Source organism: Phyllostomus hastatus, unplaced genomic scaffold (assembly GCF_019186645.2).
Source record: "Phyllostomus hastatus isolate PE091 unplaced genomic scaffold, TTU_PhHast_1.1 phas_contig_312, whole genome shotgun sequence".
NCBI lineage: Eukaryota > Metazoa > Chordata > Mammalia > Chiroptera > Phyllostomidae > Phyllostomus > Phyllostomus hastatus.
This window is the reverse complement of record NW_025333849.1, coordinates 408,914-434,853: the sequence shown is the minus strand read 5'-3', so window position 1 is coordinate 434,853 and position 25,940 is coordinate 408,914. Positions and strand designations below refer to the sequence as shown.

At 38.4% G+C, this 25,940-nt stretch overlaps 1 protein-coding gene across 9 annotated transcripts in view; it reads right to left on the bottom strand.

Moving 5' to 3' along the window:
- Positions 1-25,940, bottom strand: part of CDC14B (cell division cycle 14B) — a 92,804-nt gene that overhangs the window by 34,974 nt on the left and 31,890 nt on the right. For 6 of the 9 annotated variants that reach the window (XM_045839802.1, XM_045839799.1, XM_045839800.1 and 3 more), the window contains exons 2-5: positions 15,679-15,769; positions 15,058-15,133; positions 13,278-13,370; positions 1,037-1,113 (exon numbers count right to left, since the gene is read on the bottom strand). In XM_045839802.1, coding sequence (XP_045695758.1) covers positions 1,037-1,113; positions 13,278-13,370; positions 15,058-15,133; positions 15,679-15,769 — 337 coding nt within the window. Of the gene's footprint in view, positions 1-1,036; positions 1,114-13,277; positions 13,371-15,057; positions 15,134-15,678; positions 15,770-17,109; positions 17,422-25,940 lie in introns of those variants that run through there. The other 3 variants (XM_045839807.1, XM_045839804.1, XM_045839805.1) reach the window with 1 other exon arrangement.

Here is a 25,940-nt window from a genome sequence, read left to right as displayed (position 1 = left end):
CTGTCTTTCTCCTCCTTTCCCTTCTCTAAAAATAAAATAAAAAAATAAAAATAAAATAAAATAAAATAAAATAAAATGCACAGTTTAAAAAGAGCAACGGAGAGTTCTGTAGAACAAAATTATCATTGTCAATGTACCTGTCACTCAGGGACCAAAAATACAATCATTTTTTTCCTAAAGAAAGTACATGGTAGTTGTCATATTTTAGGTTGAGAAGAAAAATGGGGCACTCTCCAGCTTAGAAAATAACATTCATCGCTTCCTACCCACCTCGAATAACAGAATACTTAAGATGATTCATGCGCCAGGAGGAAAGGGGGTCATATTGGGTTCAAAGCAGTTCTACTTTGCTAAATCACTAATGTATGGTCTTGAGTGCAACATGTAACTGTTCTCACAGTCTGCAATTGTCCTAACAAATCTCTTTCATGAAGTTAAGTCCATAGACAGTCCCTACAAAGTTATTTATTTAAAGAGGAGATTCTGCCTAAGGTTAGGGAGACTCATCCCAAAGCTTGTCCACCATTAAGTCAGGTTTAGAACCTTACATTTTAAAGGCAAGACCATACCTTCAAAATCAGGCATTTGAGTATAGGCAACAATGCTAAACCTACTAATCTGTGAGTGGAAGAATAATGTAATATTTGAAATTATCCATAGCCCAGGATTCTCATCCAATTATTCCATCAAGGGGAGTGGTTCTCAAGTAGGAGCAATTCACCACCACCACCACCTCCAGAAACACCTGGCAATGTCTAGAGGCATTTTTAGTTTTAATTTGTTGTGGGATGCAGGCGTCACTGGCATCTTGGGGGCAAAAGCCAAGAATGCTGCTAAACACCCTACAATACACAAGACAGCTCCACAACAAAGTATCAGTAGTGTTACTGCTGAGTAACCTAAATCTATAGTGTTATTTACACCCACCCTAAAATGACTATTTACCAAGGGTTCCTTTTTCAGAAACAACTGTATCAAGATATTTCTGGCAAGGGCCTGATTAAATGAATCTACCATATCATTCTTATATATTTACCTGAAAGGAATATAGGATGTATCTCCAAACATTAATATTCTATATGCTTCTTCTGGAGTTCTCCCCAGATATATAACCTACATTTGAAAAGAGAAGAAAAAGGCAATTTACTTCTAAATGAAGATGCAGTGCTGTCACTGCGAAGTTTCGTACAGTTTTGAGGTAGTCGACTACGCCTAGCTCAGGGTTCTTCCAACCTTCCCAAGAGTCCTCTGAGCCACCCAGTACCCTGTCAGTGAACCCCATTTTTCTGTGAATCCCTTTTTTCATTTAACTCTGTCACAGCTGGTTTCTTTGCTTGCAGTAAGAGCGGTGACCGACAGCTTTCCATAACAATCTTTTGTGGTAAGAAGCACAGTAATTTAAAAACAAATTTCCTAAATCAAGATGTTAGCCTGAGCACATGCTTTTACCTCAGCCCCTTCCTAAAAATCCACTGAAATAAAACTTGGTAACTTTTTCAATGACTTCTTTATACGACTCAGAATTTAAAGTGTATCATCCCAAAGAAAGCTTTAGAATTGAATCTAATACTGAACCCAGTACAAAGGTACAAAGGACTAACATATAACTATCAAAGAAATTTGTTAACAATCTGTAATTTTGAGTTTTATACCCACATCTGTCCTAGTCAGAAGGTCTCCCCAAATGAAATTATTCTAATTTTTTTATTTAAGAAAAATCCTATAAATGGCTCCTTTACTAACACAAAATCTCAAATCAGTAAACTCTAAATCAATGTGATTTTATGAGCAAGCCATCACTGGGTTCCTGGCAATAAGGAAGCTAAGTGGGTGGTCAAATTCTTGTGGTGTATTTTCATGAAAAACTATGTGTTGAAAATGACCACTCTAATTCCACATTGCTGTTCAAAAATAGGAAGTAACAGCCCTGGCTGGCGTAGCTCAGTGGATTGAGCGCAGGATGCGAACCAAAGCACCGCAGGTTCGATTCCCAGTCAGGGCATATGCCTGGGTTGCAGGCCTCGGCCCCCAGCAACCACACATTGATGTTTTTCTCTCTCTCTCTTTCTCCCTCCCTTCCCTCTCTAAAACTAAAAATAAATAAATAAAAATCTTTAAAAAATCATTAAAAAAATAGGAAGTAACAAATGATGAACAAGAGCAATATTAAACAGCTGTGGTAGCCAGCTTCCAAGACAACCCTAATAATGCTCATGCCCTGGTATTCCCACCTTCATGTGCCCCCTCCCACAATGAATATAGCGTCCTGTAGAAGCAATTGGATATTGCAGTAGCAGCAAAGTGTGATGCCTGAGGATAGGCCAAAGAAGACACTGTGATTTCTACCTTGCTTTCTCGGGCTCCTCACCACAGGTAAATCAAGCTATCACTTTGTGAGGGCACTTGGCCAGATCACATAGCAGGGGATTTACAGCCTCGCACCAAGTATCAACAATAACTTGCCAGGCATGCGAATGGGCCACCTTAGCAGTGGACCCTTCCAGCCCCATCAAGCCTTCGGATGATTGCATCAGGTCCAGAAGCAGACCTACTTAAGTCAGCTACTTCTGGATACCTTCCCCATAGAAACTGTTTGAGAGAAGGTTAATTATTGTTTTAAGTCACTAAGTGTTGGGATAATTCATGATGCGACAAGATTAAACAGACTACCACAATACAGTAAGGAAGGAAATCATCATTCCAATTTATTAAAAGTGGATAAATAAAAAAATATGTGACAAGTGCAGAGATGTTAAGGTAAGAAAGCCCCACGGCTTAAGAATCATCAGTAAGGAGTACATGTTGTCGTTAGTGTGTGTGTCTGTCTCTCTCAAGAAACCTCTCCGGAGGATCAAAGCAATCTCACAAGAATGAAATATTGGGATAGAATATACTTGAGAAGTTAGGTTAGTAGTGAATTTCTCAGTCACAGCACAAGGTTCTTTTTTGCTGAATAATACTGTAGCCATTCCCAGGATGACCACCACCCCGGTGTTTGAAATTACCATCTGTCCGACCCTGTATTACCTATCCATGTTTCAAAACCCAGGAGGGACTCCATTAGCGATGGCTGAAACAGTGGACTGAAACAAAAGGATCCCAGCTTGATCATTTATAGTTTAAATCCCAACCATCTCAAATAATAAAACATGATTACATAGTTATACAATTTTTTAAGAGCTGTCCTTCTTATTTCTATTCTTACACAAAACATTTTGAAGTAATCTATGCACTTAGAGCCTCTGGTACAGTTTTAAAAACCAAAATATTAAAAGTCAGCATATCTTACTCAGAAATGACACAGGGTATTTAAATTCCACAACAAATGTGGCAGCCTTCTGGGTAAAGGGATTCATAAATGGGTAAAATATTTTCAAATATTCTTCATGGAGAAATGTCACAACGTTTTCAGATTTAACTATTTTCACATGAGCCAAATGACAGTCTTCCCTATGTTGAGAACTTGACTGAAATTTTCTAAAAAAAAAATCACTCTCCAGATTAATAGAATGTTCATGAATCAGTACATGTTGGAAATAAACTTAAAGATCCAACTGCTGAATAAAAAGGTGAGCACGGAAAGACTATATACAACAAACCATTCTTCATGATAAAAATAAGATAAAAATCACTTTCAGTTTCTGCACAAATACAAATAAGAAGAAATCTTAAATCATTTTTAAAAATTTCAGATGCCCTTCTATCCTGATAGTTTTTATTTTTCAAATTGCTATTGTTTTATGTGGTAGGCTGGCACAACAACACCCAGTTTAGAGAAAGGGAGACAAGCAGGCAGCTGATACACATGAGGGAACTGCCCAGAGTGAAAGTAAACGTGGACATACTATCGGGGGGCGGAACGCGGGCAGGGGTTGTCATTTTTTTTTTAAGACAAAGCAATAAATCTTAATTTTTTTAAAAGTGAAATCTCCTAATTTTTAAATATTGATAAAAACAAACAAAGTACTATTGATAAAAACCCTGAGTTACATAAAGCTGGCAGGCTACTACTATCCAACCTGTGGGGTTAACTGCTCACCCAAGATCATACTGCTTGTTTTTTTGTTTGTTTTTAAAGTCTCACCTGAAGACATGCTTACTGATTTTAAGAGAGGGGATGGGTGCGCGAGAGAGAAACATCCACGTGAGGGAGAAACATCAACTGGTTGCCTCCCGTAGGCACCCCAATGGGGGACTGCACCTGCAACCTTCCGGTTATAGGACAACACTCCAACTGAGGGGTCAGGGCCACACTGCTTGTTACTGACAGAAACAGGCTTACTGCTTAGGCCATATTTATAGACAAGAAACCACACTATCTAAAACAAGTACTGAAACAGAAAGGGATCCAAAAGTCCAGAGCTTGGACTACCTACCAGCCAAGTTGGCAGCGTAGGTAAACATGGCTTGCCTCCTTGCACAACCACATCAAAATTATAACTAAACTACAGAACCACCATCATTCAGAACCATTAGAAATGGTTCTAATGATAAATTGAGATGAATGGAAGTCCTACAACTATGGAATTAAAGAAGAAACCACACTGAGACTGGTAGGAGGGGCAAAGACATGGAACAGGCCGGTCTCACATGCATGTGTGGGCAAATAAAAATCAGCATGGACATCTCAGGAGCGAGGGACCCCAACCCCACACCAGGTGCCCCAGCCCAGGGTTCCAGTGCCAGGAAGAGAAGTCCCATAACTTCTGGCTGTAAAAACCAGCAAGGATTGAGGCTGTGGAAGACAGAAACTTCTGGAGTTCCAGGCAGTTCCTCTTAAAGGACCCACACACATATTTACTCAGAATCACTCCCTCTAAGCTCCAGAACTGGTGAAGCAGATGGGAAGCCATCAGAGTCATACAAGGAGGAACTGAAATGTCTGGTATGAGAGTAAGAGCTCAGGGGCAGTTTCCTTCCAGACAGAAGCGCTGGCAGTAGCAATTGTTCCTTTTCCGACTCCTCCCCCTGACAGAGCTGACAGGTAGGCGCAATATCTAAGACTCTATGAACCTGGCTCACTTGATTTGCCCCACCCTGGTGATTCCCTGAGGCCCAGTCCCAACCAACTTTCAGGCTCACCCAAGCTTTTACCAGTGGCTTTTCCATATGAATGGCTTGTCTTGGCTCATTCTTCCAATTTTCCTAAGATCTCTCAAACAAGCAGCATGTGGCTTCAGTGAGCCCCTACCTCACGTTAAGTTGCCCCAGCCTTGGCACTAGCAGCAGCTGGCCTTGGTTCAGAGCTTGGCCTCTCCTGGGCACCTCCAAGCCCAGTACAAGTAGCAGCCATCTGAAGATAACATTGTAGCTTATCTGTGTGACCCCAGAGAGAACACAGGACATGCCAAGAGCAATCAAGGCTTAACTATAACAGGAGGGTGTACACAGCCCACATGCTGGGTGAACCTGGGGTACCCAGCTTGGGTAATATAATAGGGGAAGCTGTGCCACTGGACCCTACGGGATACCTAATATGTCAGGTCACTCTACCAAGCCTGGGAGATGTAGCAGCTCTACCTAATAAATCAAAGCAAACACAAGGAGGCTGCCAAAATGAGGAGAAAAGAAACATGGCCCAAATGAAAGAACAGAACAAAACTCCAGAAAAAGAATGAAACAAAATGGAGACAAGCAAGCTACTTGATGCAGAGTTCAAAACACTGGTTATGAGGATGCTTTATGAACTTAGTGAGAACATCACAGCATAAAAAAGACCCAGTCAGAAGGATATAATGCTTGAAATAAAGAATAATTTACAGGAAATCAACAGGAGAGTAGATGAAGCTGAGAATCAAATCAGTGATTTGGAATATAAGGAAGAAAAAAAGCCCCCCCCAAACAAAAACAAACAAACAAACAAACAAACAAACAAGAACATCCAATCGGAACAGCAAGGGGAAAAAAAAAGAATCCAAAAAAGTGAAGACAGTGTAAGGAGCCTATGGGACAACCTCAAGCCTTCCAATAGTCATATCATGGGGGTGCCAGAAGGTGAAGACAGAGAAAAAATTGGAAATTTGTTTGAAAAAAAGTAACAGAAAACTTTCCTAACTTGGTGAAGGACACAGACACACAAGTCCAGGATGTGCAGAGGGTCCCAAACAAGTTGGACCCCAAGAGGACCACACTGATACATCATAATTTAAATGCCAAAAGTTAAAAACAAAGAATCTTCAAAGCTGCAGAAGAAAAGCACTTAGTTAGCTACAAGGGAGCCCCCATAAGACTGTCAGCTGATTTCTCAAAAGAAACTGCAAGGCTAGAAGGGATTGGCAAGAAATACACAAAGTGCAAGGGACCTACATCAAGGACCTACAACCAAGATTACTCTACCAGCAAAACTATCATTTAGAATCAAAGGACAGATAAAGAGCTTCCCAGATAAGAAAAAACTAAAAGAGAGTTCCCTACCACCAAACCAGTGTTATATGAAATTTTAAAGGGTGTTAAGAAGATAAAAAATATGAACAATAAAATGACAATATATATCTATCAACAATTGAATATAAAAGACAAAATAAACAGGCAAGCAGAACAGAAACAGAATCATAGATACAGAAAACTTTGTGATGGCTACCAGGTAGGAGCAGGTCAAGGGGATGGGTAATAAAGATGAAGGCATTAAGAAGTATAAATTGGTAGTTATAAATTAGTCATGGGGATGTAAAGTACAGCATAGGAAATAAAGTATCCAAAGAACTACATGCATGACCCATGGACAAGGACAATAATGTGGGGATTTGCCTGAGGGAGTGGTGAGTGTTGGGTAGAGAGGGACAAAAGGGGAAAATTTGGGACAACTGTAATAACATAATCAATAAGTTATAATTTTTTAAAAATCCACAAAATTCCACAGCTTAAAAGATCTGCAATCAAATATCATAAATGACCAAAGGGCCATTTCTCTTTGCTCTCTCCCAAAGTTGACACAGCCCAGCAGTTATCACAAGCAGCTAAAATATTAGGCTAACTAAGGTGAAAAAGGAAATAAAGTTATGATAAATTGTAATGACTACAGTCTGCTGCCTCAACCACAGTGCAGAACCCAAGGGATGCTGTCCCCACTCCGTGGCTCCAATGCACCTCGATCTACCTGGTGCCTGGTCCTATTTACAGCTGCCTTGTTGCTGTCTGCTCTTCCTTTCACAGACACTCAAGAAGGGATTTTGCCCAGGATGGGTGTTTACAAAGACTCTGGCCATCCACATGGTTCTGTTCTCCAGTCTCTATTGCCTGGTCTAGACTGCTGTTTGCTGAAGTGGATTTGTACCCGCTGTGCTTCCAGATCCTTTCCCCCTTTCTCCTCTTGTCTTACATTCTCAAGTGAGTCCTTTACCCGCCAGCCACCTTAACCCAGTGCTGACTATGCTGCATCCAAAATAATTAAATCATTAAGAAAAAGTAAACCATAGGTTCAAAAGATCACCATTAAAAAATAAATTAAGTCCCTGGGCTGTTATAACTGTTGAAGCAATCTCAAACTCAGTGCAATTTAGGATTCTACTGTCAGTAGACAAGCTGCTGAATTAGTAATATATTCCTAGAATTTAATTAGCATCATAATTTTCAATATAAATGTTTACAAGGCAATCATCCTTAAGGCTATAAAAACAGAGTAAAACACCTTGAACAGGGAATTTCCATGTTACCACAATTAGCTCTACAAAAGTAGTCTAGGAAACATTTGAGGAAAGCAAATTTGCAAACAACAGTTTGCTTGTGTCTTTCAAACTCAGAATGCTCTAACCACAGAAAAATGTTAGAAATGATGGTTAATTTCTCAAGCTAGCCCTCAAAAGCATATTTAACCTACAGAAAAGCTGAATACTGTATTATTATCTGCAGGAAAACACAAACATTGGGGCAGTAAGATGGCACTAAAGTTGATAACCAGTAAGATACAATGAGAATTTCTTTGTTTTTTTGATATAGAAATCTGACAAGGTATAATAATGGTAGACAGAACCAGGAAAATGAACAAGAAAATGATATTTAGTGAAGGCTTAATGTGTGCAAGATACTCTACCAAAATAAAATTAAAAGCCAGCTCAGTCTGAACCTAAGCCCCTAAGCTTCATCCAATATACAATGGCCTCTTATGAGTAATTGTTTTGCAAATGGAAATTAATGTTTGCACCTACTAGTACAACAGCACACCATCTCTATTTGAAATAGACACAAAAAATTTAAAAGAAAAAGATAGTGACAATTATTTCTAAAGTGAATTATTTCACACTGCAATTGTACTAAAACAAACCCTGTTCCCTAAATATTAATAAATGTATCAGTTAATATGATTGATATGCTTCATTTTAAATTTTTTTGATTTAAAAGCTCAGTTACAAGTTCAGCTATTTTGATTCTTGATTTTAATGTGTGCTATAACTAAACAACAACAACAACAACAACAACAACAAAACCCCACTTGACCATGATATGTAAATGCAAATACAGGAATGATTACATTCATTTGTCTAATCCCATCCACCAATGATGTACATTTAGTTAATAAATTTCCAAATTCCCAAATGCTAATCAGATGTTGTTAAAAACTAATGGGTAAACCCACTGGTGTGGCTCAATTGGTTGGGCATCCTCCAGCAAACTGCAATGTAGCTGGTTCGATTCCCAGTCAGGGCACATGCTTGGGTTACAGGTTAGGGCCCTGGTTGGGGTGCTTATAGAAGGCAGCCCATCACACACTGATGTTTCTCTCCCTCTCTTTCTGCCTTCCTTCCCCTCTCTTTAAAATCTAAAGTAAAATACAATGTAAAAAAACATTTTAAAAAACCTTAATGGTGAGTACTGCACATTTTTAAAACATTTAGCAAATAAGTTCAAAACCCAGACACATGACTTTAAAGCAAGCGATAAAATTTGGTTTTGTGGGCTATTAATGTAACACTTTACTTTGAAAACTGGTAATTAAAGGGAAATGACCACTCATTCTGTCTTTTCAGTAAAAATCTAGGTTTCAGGTAACCAAAGAGCCCCAACTGGATGAGGGAAAGCTCAATTCCCATAAAGAAAGTCAGCTAATTAATGAAGGATGAATGAAATAACTTAATAACATTATACTGAAACTCTAATAAAATGATTGATTCAAGCAAGTGTTACCAATTGTTGTTTAAAACACTAAATGTTGATGGGGCACCAAACGTATGACTATGAGTCATTCAAATAACACTACACAGAACACTTCTAAGCCATAACGAGAAAACCACACACTGAAGGGATTTAAGCCTATAGCTTTAGCCTCTAGTTCACAAGAAATACAGAGAACAAAGAAACAAGTTCTAAAACAGCACAAGGGAAAAAGCAGAGAAATTCAAAAGCCAGAACATTCTACAAGGTAACAGGACTGACCTCTTCAATAAATCAGTGTTAACAAGAGACCATGTGTAAGAGAGATTAAAAGCACAATCACCACATGCAACCTGGATCAGATATCAGCTTGAATATTTTTTATTAACTGGCGAATTATAAATATAATCTGGGTATAAAGATGATAAAACATCATCCACTGAAAAAAAGCAGGTGATAAAACTGCATTAGGGGACATAAAGCATAGTATACATTTTGAATACATGCAGTATGTCCTGCTTCAATAAACAGAAACAAAGTTTGTTTTTAAAAGAACAATTTCCCAAATTTCTCCAGGGTACACATATGGGTTTTGTACATATCAAATTTTTTACAACAAAATGACAAAGCAAAGTTTAAAACTTTTATTTTCGAAATATTCACTTAGTCATTAATTTGTTGTGCAAACAAACCTTTCCACTCAAAATTTCATATCTGAAATGACAGGTTAAGTCCACCACCCCAAAATCTAGCTAGGTTAACAGTCACTAACTTACCACAGTCACTGATTTATCCCAGTCACTGATTTATCACAATAGGGTAGCAAACTTACTATTTCATAAAATGATATAGTTCACTCATCTTTTAAAAGAAAATTTCAGTTATCTTTTATGTCTTCAACTCTTTCACAGTGTGGTTCAAAAGATTTTTAGTTTCAGGCTAATTTGCTACCAAAGATTCACCATTTGGGATACTTGGTAAATCCTTTATCAGGCCACATAAAGGGCGGTACTGGAAATACACCGAAGACAAAATGAACAGTCAAGCTGCTCCTCTCACTTCCAATACAACAGAAGTGCCTGACCATGCGACAAGAGCAACAGCCGAACGTGGGCGTATCAGTCCTATTTTAAGTATCCGTAAAGACTAATCTCTTCTGTTTCAGGATAAAAAATTAAATAGAAACAGTAGTGTTTCATTCTCACGCCCCCTCTGTACCCCATATTGGTCCTATTCAGTAAAGGAGGATGAAGTGAGCATGATTCCTTTGGGAGGCCGAGTCTGAAAGGGCAGAGACGGATTGAGTCAGTCCATTTGGAATGGACTTCTCAAGTTTTCCTCCAGATTTTTTGTTTGTTCGCTTTAACATTACCACCTCTCACCTGAGCCAATCACTAAAAACCTTACTGACTCCAAAATTCCTCAGTAATTCCAGTAAAGGTTATCAAGGTGGAAGATATATTTTTAGGGAATTCCTACTCATCTCTCTAAAAATCTCCAATTAGAGGATTCTATAGGCTTCAACCAGATCAAACCTTCACTTACCTATTACTTTGATGTTAATTCTTTTGAGGTATCCATATTATAGTATCTTGTCACTCCTTTCCTACTATTAATAAATTTCCTTTCCTTAGATGTTTTTCTCCTGTGTCCCTGCCTAGCATCATCACAGCGCCATGCTCCTACGTTAGCCATCCCTTCATGGCTGCAGATACTTTTGCTACAGCCAAGAGTTGTAATCCTCCTGGCCTTGCAAGTTGGCTTCTAGCTGAGCCGAGGAATGAACTCAAGTGGATGTCCAAATTGCTGACCTGGAGTTTTCCTAACCAATCAAATCAGTGCTAATCCAAGAGCACAAAATCCTGAAAGGATCTGTAATCTAAAATATATTAAATCCTCCCAAAATTAACTTCTGCCTACTATTAAAAATGGAGTCACTGTTGCTGAACCCCACCAAGACAATACCTAACCTAACTGCAGGTTCAGCCATCCCAAGAATGGAATTCTAAACCAGTCAGCCTGGAATTTCCAGGTCAGTATTAAAGAAGAGATCTAACTCAAAAGACCCCCTCCTTCCTAAGGGAAGGTGACCTTGTCTGAAACAATCTACTCTTATAACTTCCTGTCTGACCCTCTACCTGTAAAAACCTTTCTTCTCTTTTTCTTTTCTTTTTTCTTTTTTTTTAAACAGCTAGAGCACCTTTCTATTTATTTACCAGATGGGATGCATCCCAATGCATGAATTATTAATAAAACCAACTATATCTAAATTTACTGGGCTGAATTTCTATTCTTTAACAATGCCAAAAACCATAAAGAAAGTCAAAAGGCCAACACCAAGCTGCGAACAAATATGCACCAAATTTCGATAAATGTGCCAAGGGGTTACTCTTTTTAACTGGCAATAAAAAAAAGCAACAAAATTGAAAAAGATTTCTTATTTATAAAATTATCAAGTGTTTTGTTTTTATAACAACCCTTGCCTATTTCCCATCGTGCCGACAGCTGCCCTCCAGGGGTTCTTCACACTTGCCACCAGGTCTGGTTCCTCAGGACTCCCTACCTTGCAGACATCTCAGCTAACTCGAGACCAACTGCTGACTTAAAGCAGCCCAGGCAGAGCTTTGCGTTTTCTCCTGGGCAGTGTAAGGACTTTTACTGTCATACCAAGGACCATTTCCTTAGGGTTCCCTTTAATATGTTAAAAACCCCAGGAATCCTAGCTGTGCCCCTCTTTCTGTAAAGCTGTCTTGATTTCCTCTAATCAGGGGGTTCCTCTCCCCAAAGAATGAGAGCCACCTTTGCATACTGTTTTTCTTGGGAATTTGCTTTAGCTCTTCCCTCCCCCTACACCCAAAGATTTTTGCTGCTAAGCACAACAAACAGCAGAAAAGATATGGGGGAGGGGGGAACACCACAACATGTGGGTAAGCTTAAGAAATCAAATATTAATAAACACAACCTACAACCTGTGTGTCATAAAATCAGAGATGATAATAAAAAAGTTATCTCAGAAGCATTTCTCAACTACTTTTGTAAGTACAAACAGGAAAATAAGACCAAAAAAGGCCTTAATCTTTGTTAATTATATACCTTAGACATAGGAGGGGAAAAGGAATGATTACATTTTGAGGCAAATTTTAACTAGGACCACCAACTGCTGGCCTAATCAACGTACATTCCAGATGATCAAACTATGAACCAGAAAAGATATACCAGTGTATCTTAAAAGGGAGGGAGCATGATAGAAAACAGTAACAAGCTGAGAGAAGAAAGAACTTATAAACAAAAACAAACTTTTTTTTAATCTAGGAGAGTAATTATTGTAACTATGGTGGCTCAGAGTGGAATAAACAGCCCCTTGCTATCCTATCCCTCTCACTGAATGGGGTGGCTTGTGTCCACAGCACCAAAGCGATGAGGGACGCTGCTCTGGAGAAGCTCTCAGCTGCCGCAGAGAAAACGACTGCTTAGCTACGCCTGCAAATGCACACTAGGTGCAGAAAAACTGACTGGAACAAAATCTTCTTTGATATTTACAAATAAATGAAATTCATAATTCCTGGGTAAACACTACTCCAAAGCATACTTTCAGTCGCCCAAACAGACTGACCACTCGATGCCATATGTTAGTGACGTGGGACGTCACCCGTTTTCCTCAGTGCTGACATGCTGTGCCGCTTGCTAGATGTCTGGATGAGAATGAAGGTAATCTTAGAACCATACCTTAGTTAGGAAAAAAATGCATTCAAATTATAAAGCACTTTCACCTCATGTGGTGTACTTTGGTTTTTCTTTAAATCAATTATTGGACCAGACTCTATTTTCACAACTTCACTAAATGGATCATGAGTTAAGAACAACAGTTTTGAAGGCCTTATTTTCTAACATTAACTGCCATAACACAAAGGTTTTTATACTGGCTGGGCAATTTTTTTGAAATAGACTCTTTTAAAGCAGTTTTAGGTTCAGACCAAAATGAGCAGAAGGTACAGAGATCCACCATATGCACCCTACCCCCACATGTGCACAGCCTTCCCTAGTTGGTCAATTTTTAAAAAGCAAAACATGTTTGTCTGAAAAAAATCAAGACATTATCTTAGAAAAAAAATAACCCCAAATTCCCAACAGCAAAGTACCACTGTTTCGGCATTTTCACTGATACACCAGTAGGGTAATTAAAGACTTACCATGTAGCATCCAACAAGGAAAGCTGCGTTTGCTTGTTTTCTCTGATCAGAGCCAGTGAAATGAACAATTTTCTTCCTTATCATTGTAAGGGACTGCATAAAGATACACAACTGTTAGTACTTTCTTTTTAATGTAGTGTTTTAAAATTTTATTTTGTGATGAAGATAAATTCCAAAGCATAGCATTCATATTAGCAAGACATTTAAAAAGATTAACTTTGATACCCCAAGTACTGTGTACCTTCCCATAAAAGACATATTCTTGGATTAGAAGTATGTACAATTAAAGAAAAAACAAAAAGATATGAATAAATATATAAAGTATAGACCACCTCTGAAGGAATATGTAAGAATCTGGAAGCGGGGAGGGGGACACTCTTTCACTTTCCTACTGTTTAAAAAAAAAAAGACCAATACTTTCTTAGTTGACCTAAAGGATAAAAGTCCATAGATGGCTGATGATGGGAAAAAAATCTTTCAAAATTAAAGCAAAGGAACACAAGTAGCGGGCAGAGGAAATTATTTTTAGTTTCATATCCCTCTAAGAAACAAAAGACCTGCCAATGACAACTGGAAATAGGGGTGAGGTGAGGGGGACATTAATACATAACACTATAAATGCTTCTATTCCTATCCAAGAGAGACGAAAGTCCAGAAGGAAGAGTCCCTACCTCTCTATTAGCCTGTAGTGAATACACATACAATACAAAAAGTAAGGCAATCCCACAATTTCCACTTTACAGGTTAGTAGCTCATTTGACAGATGATTCTAACATTTATGATGTGAAATTTTAGGTTTGATATTCAAGTGAAAAGAATTTGCCATACTCACCCATACATTTTTAATATAATTTAATTTTTAATTGAAAAGAAGTTTTATTTCTTCTGTGTAGTAGCCTGGTAACTTAAGTTATCGATATAAAGCTGTTTTTAAAAAGGACCTGTCCCCAGATCCAGCATTTTTTACTTGAGAACTTAGAGACTAATTAGGAACTACTAGCAGTATATACACTTCTCTACTGTGCATGAGCAATAACTCAAAGTTTTTAAAATAAATGTATGGGGTCTAAGTTCAAACTAAGTCACAAGTAGGACATCAGGGGAGATGCGAAATAGAATGAGAGAAAGTAAGGTGAGCAGATTTTTATTTGCTAGCACTCCTCTATTATCAAAGTGAAGGCAGAAACAACAATGACCACAGCAAGGGAAGCTTCTCATTAGGTTTCGGTTTCAGTTCCATTATGTCAGATAACAAGAAGGTTTACCTGATTAACCAATTTCCACTTTGACCCTCAAGTATGTGAGCTTCATCAACCCAAACCTGAACCAAATATCTAAACTTAAACTCTTCAATCAAAAGTCTGGAAAACTGCCCCGGCTGGTGTAGCTCAGTGGATTGAGTGCGGGCTGCGAACCAAAGGGTCTCTAGTTCAATTCTCAGTCAGGGCACATGCCTGGGTTGTGGGCCAGGTCCCGGGTGGGGGAAGGTGCAAGAGGCAACCACACATTGATATTTCTTTCCCTCTCTTTCCTGTCCCTTTTCTCTAAAAATAAATAAATGAAATCTTAAAAAAAAAAAACAAACCTCTGGAAAACTAACACATACACTATACCTTTATAAAGAAGAAAAAACAAAAACCATGAATATGTCCCAAACACCACTGCAGTAAAAAAGCATGAAATTTCCTTTTTCAAACAGAGATGTGCTTTCCTTACTTTCCTCTCCCCAAGAATCAGGCTAACAACAATTAAGTCAAATCTTAAGTAAAAAAGACTTTACCTTTAATTTCTTATTTATCTTGCAACAATATCTGTAAACCATTGCCAGATTGAGTGGTCCAAAATCTGCGTAGAAGCTTTAAAAGTAAAAACCAAAAATGTATATTTATATTCTGGATACCCTGAATATGTATTTTTGGAGCTACAAGATCAAATTAAGACAAGGAAGCATACACCAAATTGTTATTAGTCACACAACTTAAAGGTACTGCCTTAACTAGTGGAAGAGATATCCTGGTATATAATGCCTAGTAAGAAACATGAAAATTGGCTCAACAACGAAATCTAACCTCATAACACATGAAAATACCTTCTGAATAAAAAGGCTATTTTTCCATATATCTCCACTGGTAAAAACACATCTTAGTATATTAATTTATATCGCACTGCACTGTAAACAATTAGAATGTCAAATACAAATTGTTAAATTTAGGAAGATTCTTTCATTTTAATTTTTTTTCCCTAAGGGTCTATTTTATTACTAAGGTTAGCTAAAGGAAAAAAGCCCTGCAATTATCAGTCAACAGATTTGTAATTTTCCAAGGTTATCCTATTTATAAACATACCTTTAGATTCTTCAAAATAAAAAAAAATTAACAATCTTTTAAAAAGCAATACTTACTTTTCATATTCAAGTTCATTATCTATGCTGAAATAATGTACACTTGATGAACTCTTTGGTCTGCTGTAGAGAATGGCAAAACAAAGGCGATCTGAAATGGAAAAATTGCAATGTTCCTTCCTTCAGATTATTTTATAAAATTTCATATATCATGACACAACTCTTTTCAGGCGAAGTCAGATATTTTATTTTTTCCATGCAGGTTTTTGATGGTAAGGGTGCCAATACTTTCAAAATGTTTTGACAAAAATTTTGATGAGTGATTAAAAAAAAAAGCAAATTTATTAAAAGAGAAATTGTCTTTAGCCATAAGTTTCAATAATGACAAGTGACTTTTCGTGGATCAGCAAGGCTTGATTTCTGGGAGAACCTCTCATCACAGAAGTTTAGTTCCCCTGGGCTAAGTAAGATATGTGAGCAAATGGCAGCATGCACTTGAAGGCTAGTCATCAACCTAGATGACTTTCGTTATGTATCACTATGTTTGCAAGACATCCTCAACAGTCATTCAATAAGAAACTATTTGAAGTTGATAAAGAACGCTTTCCAAACGGCTTCAAAATTAACATTTAAGGCTCCAGAACACAAACAACAAAACGAACCTTATGTTTTACCCAACTGTTCTTAGGGATCACTACTATTTTTGCAGTGATTTTTACAATTAGACAAATTACCATCACAACAGAAACAATGAGCTTTCTGCATGAGTGAGAGATGAACTTGTGTTGTAAAAATGCAGTTAGACTGCTGTAAGGTTTAGCAAGAACGGTAACCCGTACTAATAATGTTTAGAAGCTCCAACCTTTTATTCCTCCCCCACCCTACCACAGAAAAAGTTGTCTAAAAATCCTCTGCAAAGCAAAGTCACCTAAAATATTTAGTAAGACTACTAGTTAATGCTGCTAGAATGCTTACACTAAAAAATTGTGGCAAAATCAAGTCCAGCTTTAAAATACTAAGAAACAAAGAATGTCAGCCTACATCCTTTGCCCAAACGGTAATTTAAACAACTGTCAGCAATTCCACTCATGCAACTGCTATATTTATTTCCTTGTAAACGCCTCAAATAAAATATCTCACAACCACACACACTCAAAGGACGATAGGCTTACTTTTTCCAACTACAAATGACCTTTGATCCCAGTGCACAGTGACCACGGATTTTGCTCCCCTGGGTAGAGAGACAATAACTCACCTACCATCCAGGGGCTCCCCTATGCACAGGTCTGTTCGCATTCTCCCCAAACAAGAGCACCCGTGGAAATTAGGAGCTTAATTGGCCACCGACGCCCATAAAACAGCACTGGCCCTGGCTCCAATGGTTTAAGGCACCTTCTAGCCAGAAAGTGGGGCCTCCTTGAACTCCGGGCGCCGCCTGGTGCCATCTAAATACAGGTGTCCCTATGGGCATCCGGTACCCTCTGCACTCACCTTTGATCACCTCGGCCACCAGACGGGTCCCTGAGCCCTCCCGGCTCATGACTGACTCCAAAGCATCTGGAAGGCGGGACAACAGGCTAGCCAGGGAACTACCAGCCTCTGAGAGAGGAGACGCCTCAACCACACCCCCGAAGTTTAAAAACAAAAAGTTTAAAGGGCCGCACCCACGCAGTGGCAACAGCCTGGCCTCTTGGCCACCCACTCCAGCGTATACTCGGGCGAGTCAACCCAGGAAGTTCAAAACTTCTCAGACAGCCCCAAAAGGAGCAGCGAGGGATTGAGGTGCGGAAGCCAACCCCTGGCGCCCTGGCGGAGCTTTGCCCCGCCTCAGGGACGCGGGGACACCGCCTCTGCAGACGCTAGGCAGTCCTCTATGGTGCAACGCCCTCCAGCGCCAATATTTTGCACTGCTCACAGGGCTGTGCAGCAGAGCAAGTGGGAGCTGGCCTAGTGAAAGCAGCTCCAAAAGCCAGTAAATAACTTCTCGGAAGAGAACTAGCTAAGTGGTAACACCAACTCCGGGGACTCGTCCCTCAGTTGCCTTGGCCATCGGCACCAGGGGGTGCTGCAGTCGAGCCAAGCGGGGAGGCACAGTCCTTGAAAAGCCAACCCCACTCTGTGCCCCCCCCCCCCACACACACACCAGTTGAGAGCCGGGTAGCAGGGTAGGCTGGGTGGGAGTTGCACCCGCTCTTCTCAGTGTCAAGTTCCTTGGGAGTGCTGGCGTCTTATTTACAATGGACGTTTTCAAAATAGTTCAAGATCTAATAAGCCTGCTACTGTGGTCATTCATTCCATTAAAGGCCTTAAGTATGGTTAAAAACAAAAATTGTGACACCTTGCTAAGAAACCACTTAAACTATTTTCTAAACCCATGTTTCTATTAGTCTCAAAAGAAAAAGATACAGTATGAGTTTAGTCCGAATTTTGTTACAAATAATATGGTGCTGGGATTAGGAGTGGTTTTCATTCCTTCCTTTACTTTTCCAAATTTCCTACAGAAAACTGTTACTTTAATAATCCCTGAAAAATTTTGCAATGACCCTCCCTTAAAATAGACAAGCAACATAGCAATAAACTTCTTCCCAGGAATTAACACTGTATTTATAATCCCAGTACAATATATAGATTCTACATCACATACACATTTTTACCTCAAAAGTAAACCATCCTAACTTTATTCTAAAATTCCAGACAAATCAAAGACCTTTAATGTGAAAAACAAAACCACAAATTCCCTTTTGTGCCAAACTGGAGAAGGGCTTTCTAAATGAGAATATAAAAGCCATAAGAGAATCGATTGCTAAATTGATACTTATTTTTAAAAGGGTCTGGTGGCAATAGACACATATACAGTGGAAAACTATTTGAAATTCATCTCATGAAGATGCCCACCTCCAACCTTATGTTCTTAAAAAAATAAAATGCCAATTTAAACTATAAGGTCCTAGTTTTCCTTCTGACTGGTAAAAATCAAAGGAGTTTGAAAACATTGTGTTGGTGAGACTATGGGGAAACTAACACTGTCCGTGGGTTGCAACACCAGGGGAACCCCCCCAAATCCAGAATTATCTTCTGGAGGGTAGGCCCCTTACAGCCTTCTCCCGCTAGGTAAGTGTTCTAGGAACCCATCTGTATAGTGTACGTTTGGTTTCAGTGGATTCTTTTTTGGAAGACTCTTTGAATGACTTTGCCCATTTCATGTCAGTGATTTATGAGGGCACCTGTCCACACTGCACAGAATGTTCAGCAGTTTTTTACCAAAAAAATGGCATGACCCTTATGCCCCACCGTCCATTCTCATGGTCTTGCCACTTCTGATTTTGTTTCCCCATGAAAAAAGTCCTCAAAAGGAAATGTTTTGCTGATGTAGAAAAGGTGAAACAAAAAAAGGCAGAAGCACTAAAAGGCATCAAAATCATCAAGTTCAAAAACTGTTTTGAGCAGTGAAAAAAAGGCTTGATAGGTGCATTGCATCAAATGGGTAGTACTTTGAAGGTGAATGAAGTTTAAACATGTAATACACAATTTTTTTATAAATATATTCTGGGTTTTTTGGGGTCCCACCTTGTATAAGCTGGGACAACTTCCATTCATGGCAATTCAAAGCAACATACTTTGCCATCTCAAAATATATTTTTTGGGATATTGATTTTTAAGCTGGGTATTAAGAAATGAAAGACTCAGAAAAACCCTTTCACCTTCCCACCTCCCTTGCCCCACTTAAGGAATTCAGATAGAAAAACCTACTTAAAGAAAGGGAGCATGACCTTAGCAACATAATACATTAAACATGGCAGAAATCTGGCAAAAGCCTGCTTATTGGCCTTCCCTTGGAGTTCCATTGTTTCTGGGTGCACACTAAGAATTTGGTCCTCACATCTCACACATCTGCTCTCTCTCTACCTGAAAATTGCCTGCATTCCTTTTGAAATCCTAGACCCTTGCCTCTCTCTCCTTTGTCCAGAATGGCATATAAACTTCAGCTGTCCAATGCCTCCTTGGGTTTCATATTCTTATTGGCAGCCCAGCATGTGCATTCAAAGTGAGTTCTAGACATTTTCTTCTGTTAATCTGTCTGTTACTTTGCTTACCATCACAGACAGAAGAACTCTGAAAGGTGATTAGAAAATTATTTTTTGTGCCCCTCACAGAACCTTCCATAAAATGGTCAGAACACTTAAGACTACAGGAGTTAAGCTTATAGAATAAGTTATGTTTTGTGCCTGCTTGCTAAGAATATTTAATAAATGACTGTTGTGTAGAAAAAAATGTTTTATCTGAGACTAGCTTTCATTATATATAACCTGGTGGAAAAGTTGTGGAAGAATGGATGAACCCCACTACCTGGGGTTTTCTTGCAGTTACAGTTATCTATCAAGAAGTCCTAAGAGCCAGGCAAGACCAAACTGGCCCAGGGCAGTTTCCATCAGTGTGATGCGAGCTGAGATCTGGCATCATTAACATGTCCTAAAGCATGTGGGTCACTGTCATGGCAGCCAGACACTTGAGCTAGAAAGAGAAGTCACACAGAAGTAAGGCAGTCAACCTCAGCAGAAAGATATTTTCCTAGGATGCTAAACCAAGAATTTCAATAAATTCTAATTTATCTACCAAAATAAGCATTTCAAAGGAAGGGTAAGTAAATGATCTGTCTCATTTCAAATTTCTTGGCAGTAAATAATAAAAAACACTTAATGAGTATGTTTACTATATAGTTATTAAACTCTAATATAGTTATCAAAAGCAAGTTTTTATTCACAATACTCATTCTTTACCTCCCATGGTATTTCACGACCCTCCTAAAAATGTTTAGGACTTATTACCACTATTCTAGGTCACTAGTCATGTCTCAGTAGTAATTTTTTTTTTCTATAGAGGAACCTGTCAGGGAGATTTTTTTCAATTGTCATGCCAGTTTGGCTGTGATTTTTAAGAAAATAGTTTAGAGAAGAGAGGATTACTGAAGAAAGAAACTGAAGATACAAACCAGTGGAAGCACATACTGTATTCATGGATAGGAAGAATTAACATCATTAAAAATATTCATACTACCCAAAGCAATCTATAGATTCAATGCAATTCCTAATAAGATACCGATGATGTATTTCACAAAACTAAAACAAGTATTTCAAAAATCTGTATGGAACCACAAAAGGCCACAAATAATAACAGCAACCTTGATAAATAATAAAATTGGAGGAACCATGCTACCTAATATCCAACTATATTATAAGGCTGTAATAATCAAAATGGCATAAAAACAGGCACATATGAGGTGTGTCCAAAAAGTATCCAGCCACGAAATATGAAAAATAGAGACATTTATTAAGAAGATACAAGATACAAGAGACATTGTACATAGGACTATGATGTCTAAAATCCCTTCAAAGTTATGACCTTCTTGAAGAAATCTGGTTCATTGGTAGTAGTTTGAATCAAGTCATTACTAACTTCAGCATGATGTTCCTTCTGTTCTGGCAGAAGTCATGGAATGAATTTTGCCACAACATGTTTCATGCCAAGATCCTAAATCAAAATCTCTGACACAGTAGTTTTTGGAATCCCCAGATCAGCTTCCGGTTCTCACACAGTCAGTTGCTAATCTTTCTTAATTGCAGCCCATACACTTTCCACATTCTCAGGCGTTCTGCTTGTTGCAGGCCTTCTACAACATGGATCACTTTCAGCAGATCCTCAACCATCTTTGAAGCATTTGTGCCACATTTTTATTTGTTTCACTCATTACATTGTCCCCAAAAGCCTTCTGAATCATCCAAATAGTTTCCACAGAGGAATGTTCAAGCTTAATGCAAAATCTGATGTAGATTCGTTGCTCTACTCAGTCATTTTGATTGAGCATTTTGATTGAGACAGCCACACAGTACACATGCTCACTCAGTGGCACCAACCTTCCCCACTGACCAGTACAATGAAGTCATCATTTTTCACACATGTGCATTCCAGTTCACTCTCCTTGGCTGTCAGGTTACAATGATAATGCTCAAACCATTCTCGTTGTATTAACAATGGCTGAACAGGGGAGGAATGAAGGGAAAAGACAGAAAACTACTTCAACAACAATAAAATTCAGAAGCATTTCAAAAAAATTAAAAAGGAAATCTTAACAATGGCTGGACATTTTAGTGTATCAATGGAACAGAATCAAGAGCTCAGAAATAAACCCACACCTTTATAGTCAATTAATATTTGACAAAGAAAGCAAGCACATACAAAAGGCTAAAGATAGTTTATTCAATAAATGGTGCTGGAAAAATTGGACAGACACATGCTTATGCCACATAAAGAATAAATTCAAAATGGATTAAAGATGTAAATATTAGACCTGAAACTCTAAATGTTAAAGACTTGAAACCATAAAAATCCTAGAAGAAAACATAGGCAGTAAAATCTCAGACACTGCTGATAACAATATTTTTTCTGATGTATCTCCTTAGGGAAAAGAAATAAAAGAAAAAATAAATAAATGGGACTACATCAAACTAAAAAGTTTTTGCACAGCAAAGGAAACCATCAACAAAATAAAAAGACAACCCACGAATGGGAGAACATATTTGCTAATACATCTGATAAGGAGTTAATCTCCAAGTTATATAAAGAACTTACAAAATAACAATCTAATTAGAAAATGGGCAAAGGACCTGAACAGACTCTTCTCCAAAGAGGCCAGTAGACACATGAAAACATGCTCAATGACACTAGTCATCAGAGAACTGCAAACTAAATCCACAATGAGATATATCACCTCACACCTGTCAGAATGGCTATCATCAAACAAGTGCTGGTGAGGATGTGGAGAAAAGGGAACACTTTTGCATGTAGGTGGGAATGGAGACCGGTGCAGGCACTGTGGAAAGCAGTATGGAGTTACCTCAAAAACTTAAAAACAGAACTGCCTCATGACCCATTGATTCCATCTGAACACTAATTCAAAAAAATACAAGCACCCCTATGTTCACTGTAGCGCTATTTACAATCGCCAAAATATGGAAATAGCCCAAGTGTTCATCAGTAGATGAGTGGATAAAACAACTATGGGACACTTACACACTGGAATACTACTCAACTGTAAAAAAAGAAAATTATACCCTTTGTGTCAGTATGGATGAACCTGGAGAACATTATGCTAAGTGAAATAAGCCAGTCAGAGAAAGACAAATACCATATGATTTCATTCATATGTAGGATCTAATGAACAAACTGAACTAACAAGCAAAATAGAGAGACTCATACATTAAGAGCAGGCTGATAGCTCTGAGTAGAGGGTTAGAGGAAGAGGTATCAGAAAAAAAGAAAAAAGACTCATGGACTAGGACATCAGTGTGGTTGATTGCGGGGGCAATGGGTGAAGGTGGAAAAAGATATAAGGGGAATGGGGGATAAAAGGTAATGGAAAAAAGTAGAATAAAAATCTTTAAAAAGAGAGGATTAAGGGTACATGTGAAATTTTTTTTAATGTTAACTAGGGCAAAAGATTTGAAGGCACTTGATGAAGAATGGCTGGCCTATAAATTCATGAAAAAGGCATTCAAATAAGCATGAAATACCACCTCACAGCTACTAGATGGCTAAAATAAGAATGACAACACCAATTGTTGGAGAAAATGTAAAGCAGTTAGAACTCTCAAACATTGCTTGGGAATGTAAAAGGGCATTAGACCTTTGGAAAAGTTTAGCAGTTTCTTACAGAGTTACATACACCTTTCCCTATGACCCAGCAACCCAACAACTAGTAATGTATACATACCCAAGAGAAGGTAAAACCAGTTTACAAAAGGAGTGGTAAGTGAATATTTGTAGCAGCTTTGGAATGCCAGAAATTGGAGATAACACATACTTCCATAAGCAGGAGAATGGATAAACGGGTTGTACTATGTTCATACAATGGAACACTACTCAACAAAAACAAACCAACAAAGTGTTGATTTACAAAACAAAATGGATGCATTTCTAAAACATTGGGCTGAGCAAAAGACAGACACAAAAGAGTTCATACTGTATAATTCTCAATGCATAGCATTCAAAAACAGGTGAAATTAATTTATACTGATAGCAATTAACAGTGGTGGTTTGGGGTAAGAGGGAAAGGGACCCCGAGGGAGCAGTAGTTCACAAGAGTATACACTTGCTAAAAATCAAACTGTACACATGAACCTGTGCATTTTCCTATATATAATCCTACTTCTTAAAGGGGTAGAGGAGGAGCTGGGGGGGGAGAGTTTAGTGGCCCATAAGATGTTAGATCCATGAAAATACTACAGAACTAATCTAAAATATTTTGTATAAATATATGAGAAGACCACAGAATTAATGAAGTATTTTATATAGAATATAATTAAGACTTATCTTGACTTAATTAAGTATATACAGACCATGAATAGTATATTACACTGCAACTTAAAAAAAAGCCTATAAAAAGATAGTGTAGCTAATTGAAGGATTTTTTCAGAGATGCCCGAAATAATATTTTTATCCTTTCTCAGACTGTAAAAGAATTTTTAAAGAAAAGGTTCCCTCGGGTCCTAAGATCTTCACAAAGGAAATTTCACAGAAATAGGGTTTATTATTAAATGGAAATTTTAGCTGCCATTTTTTTATTCTATCAAGAACATTATTTTAAAAGTACTCTGGATTGAGAACAAGGAGAAAACTGTTGTTAATACTATGTCATATGGCTCCAACTAAGAATTGCTTCAAGTCTCATAAATGTAGCAGAATAATTTGGAGGTCTTCTCACATTCCTTCTCTTTTATCTTAAACTGTTGACTCACTAAATGATCCAACTCTCACACTACCTAGAACACCACTGCTGAGCAGAACTCTCTCTGATGATGGAAATGTTCACTATCTGCTAACATGGTCAGTGGTTACTATAATGGACAGCATAGACTTAGAGGCAGTCAGTCCATTAATTTCTAATCTATAGCCTCTGACAAGAAATAAAAGGCCTCCAACTGTGTGAAAAACAAAAGCAAGGGAGCAATGGCTTTCCTTCTGCTTTTAGAGCCTTTGGTTCCAAGAGTCCTGATCCTAACATTCAACTCGGATTCTCTCAGCTGCTCGCAGAGAATGAGAGCACCTGTGGTCAGAAACACACCTTACCCAGCATGGTGCCTCACTGCAACACTCAGTAATTCTTTCCTTAATAAACAAATGAATAAATAAATGGAGAAGGGGCAGACTAAAGCTAGAGAAAAGGGAAATTTTCATTTCCTGAGTACATCCTAATCTAGTCACTTTGCACGTATTATCTCCGTTCTTTTTCACTTATTTTTTTTTTTTACTTTTAGGAAAAAAGATTTTTATTTTCTTTCATAAGTCGGGGCAACAGATTTATTGTAAAAAATAACCTAATTTTTTAATAGTTCTACCAAATCCAGTCAATTCTGTGAAGAACATTTTATGGTGCTATATCCTGTATTACAATAAATTATGTGACTCAAACAGAATCCCTGTATGGCCTGTCTTGAAGAGAATTTGCACTTCCAAGAGTGGAAACCTGACATGATGCCGGAAAGTAGAGAAAAAGCTGTATTTTAAAAACACAGTCTTTTCTTCAGTTGCAGATTTTAATTTTACTAATGTAATTAAGTTAGCTTCCATGTGAATTCTGCATCTAGAGGCTAATCTTTTAAAATATATAAATGGCATACAACGATATATCCCTCATTATGACTTATACCAAGTTGCTCTAGTCTATGAACTTTTGAAAGGTGACAGACAAACAACATTGCTAGGTGAAGTCTTTAATTGTATCACTTTCTTTGGGGAACAGACCACAGTTCAGTTCCTGAGTATAGATGATGGATACCCCTCACTCCTGGAAGTGTGAATTTGTTACAGGCTGCAGCCTAGAGGGGGGACCCCAAATAGGCATTTGAAATGGGGTCCAGAACTCAAGGTGTCCAGATTTTAAGGTGTCTTCACCCCTTCCCCCACAGGTGTGAGTTGGGGGAGGGGGCACACAGAGCAAGAACATGCAGGGCAGCTTTGCAGCTAATCCATGGCGTGGTCATTTAACATACTTATAGCCTTTGGCTGGTCACTTAGATATGTTGAATAGCTGTGGCCATGCTCTGAGCCAGGGGAATGGAAGTAACTACCCCACCAAGACATAACTGGGGGGCAGGTCCCCTGAGTTACAGCGCCTGTGTGGGAGCTTGGAGATGACTGACTCCAGGACATGGGGCCACGCCTGCCCAGACCCACGATGGCGACCAGAAAAGCTGGAGAAGACAGCAGATTGAGGGCAAGTGTGTCCGAGTGTAGGAGGAGTCGGAAATGGGGCTGCAGAGGAAGAT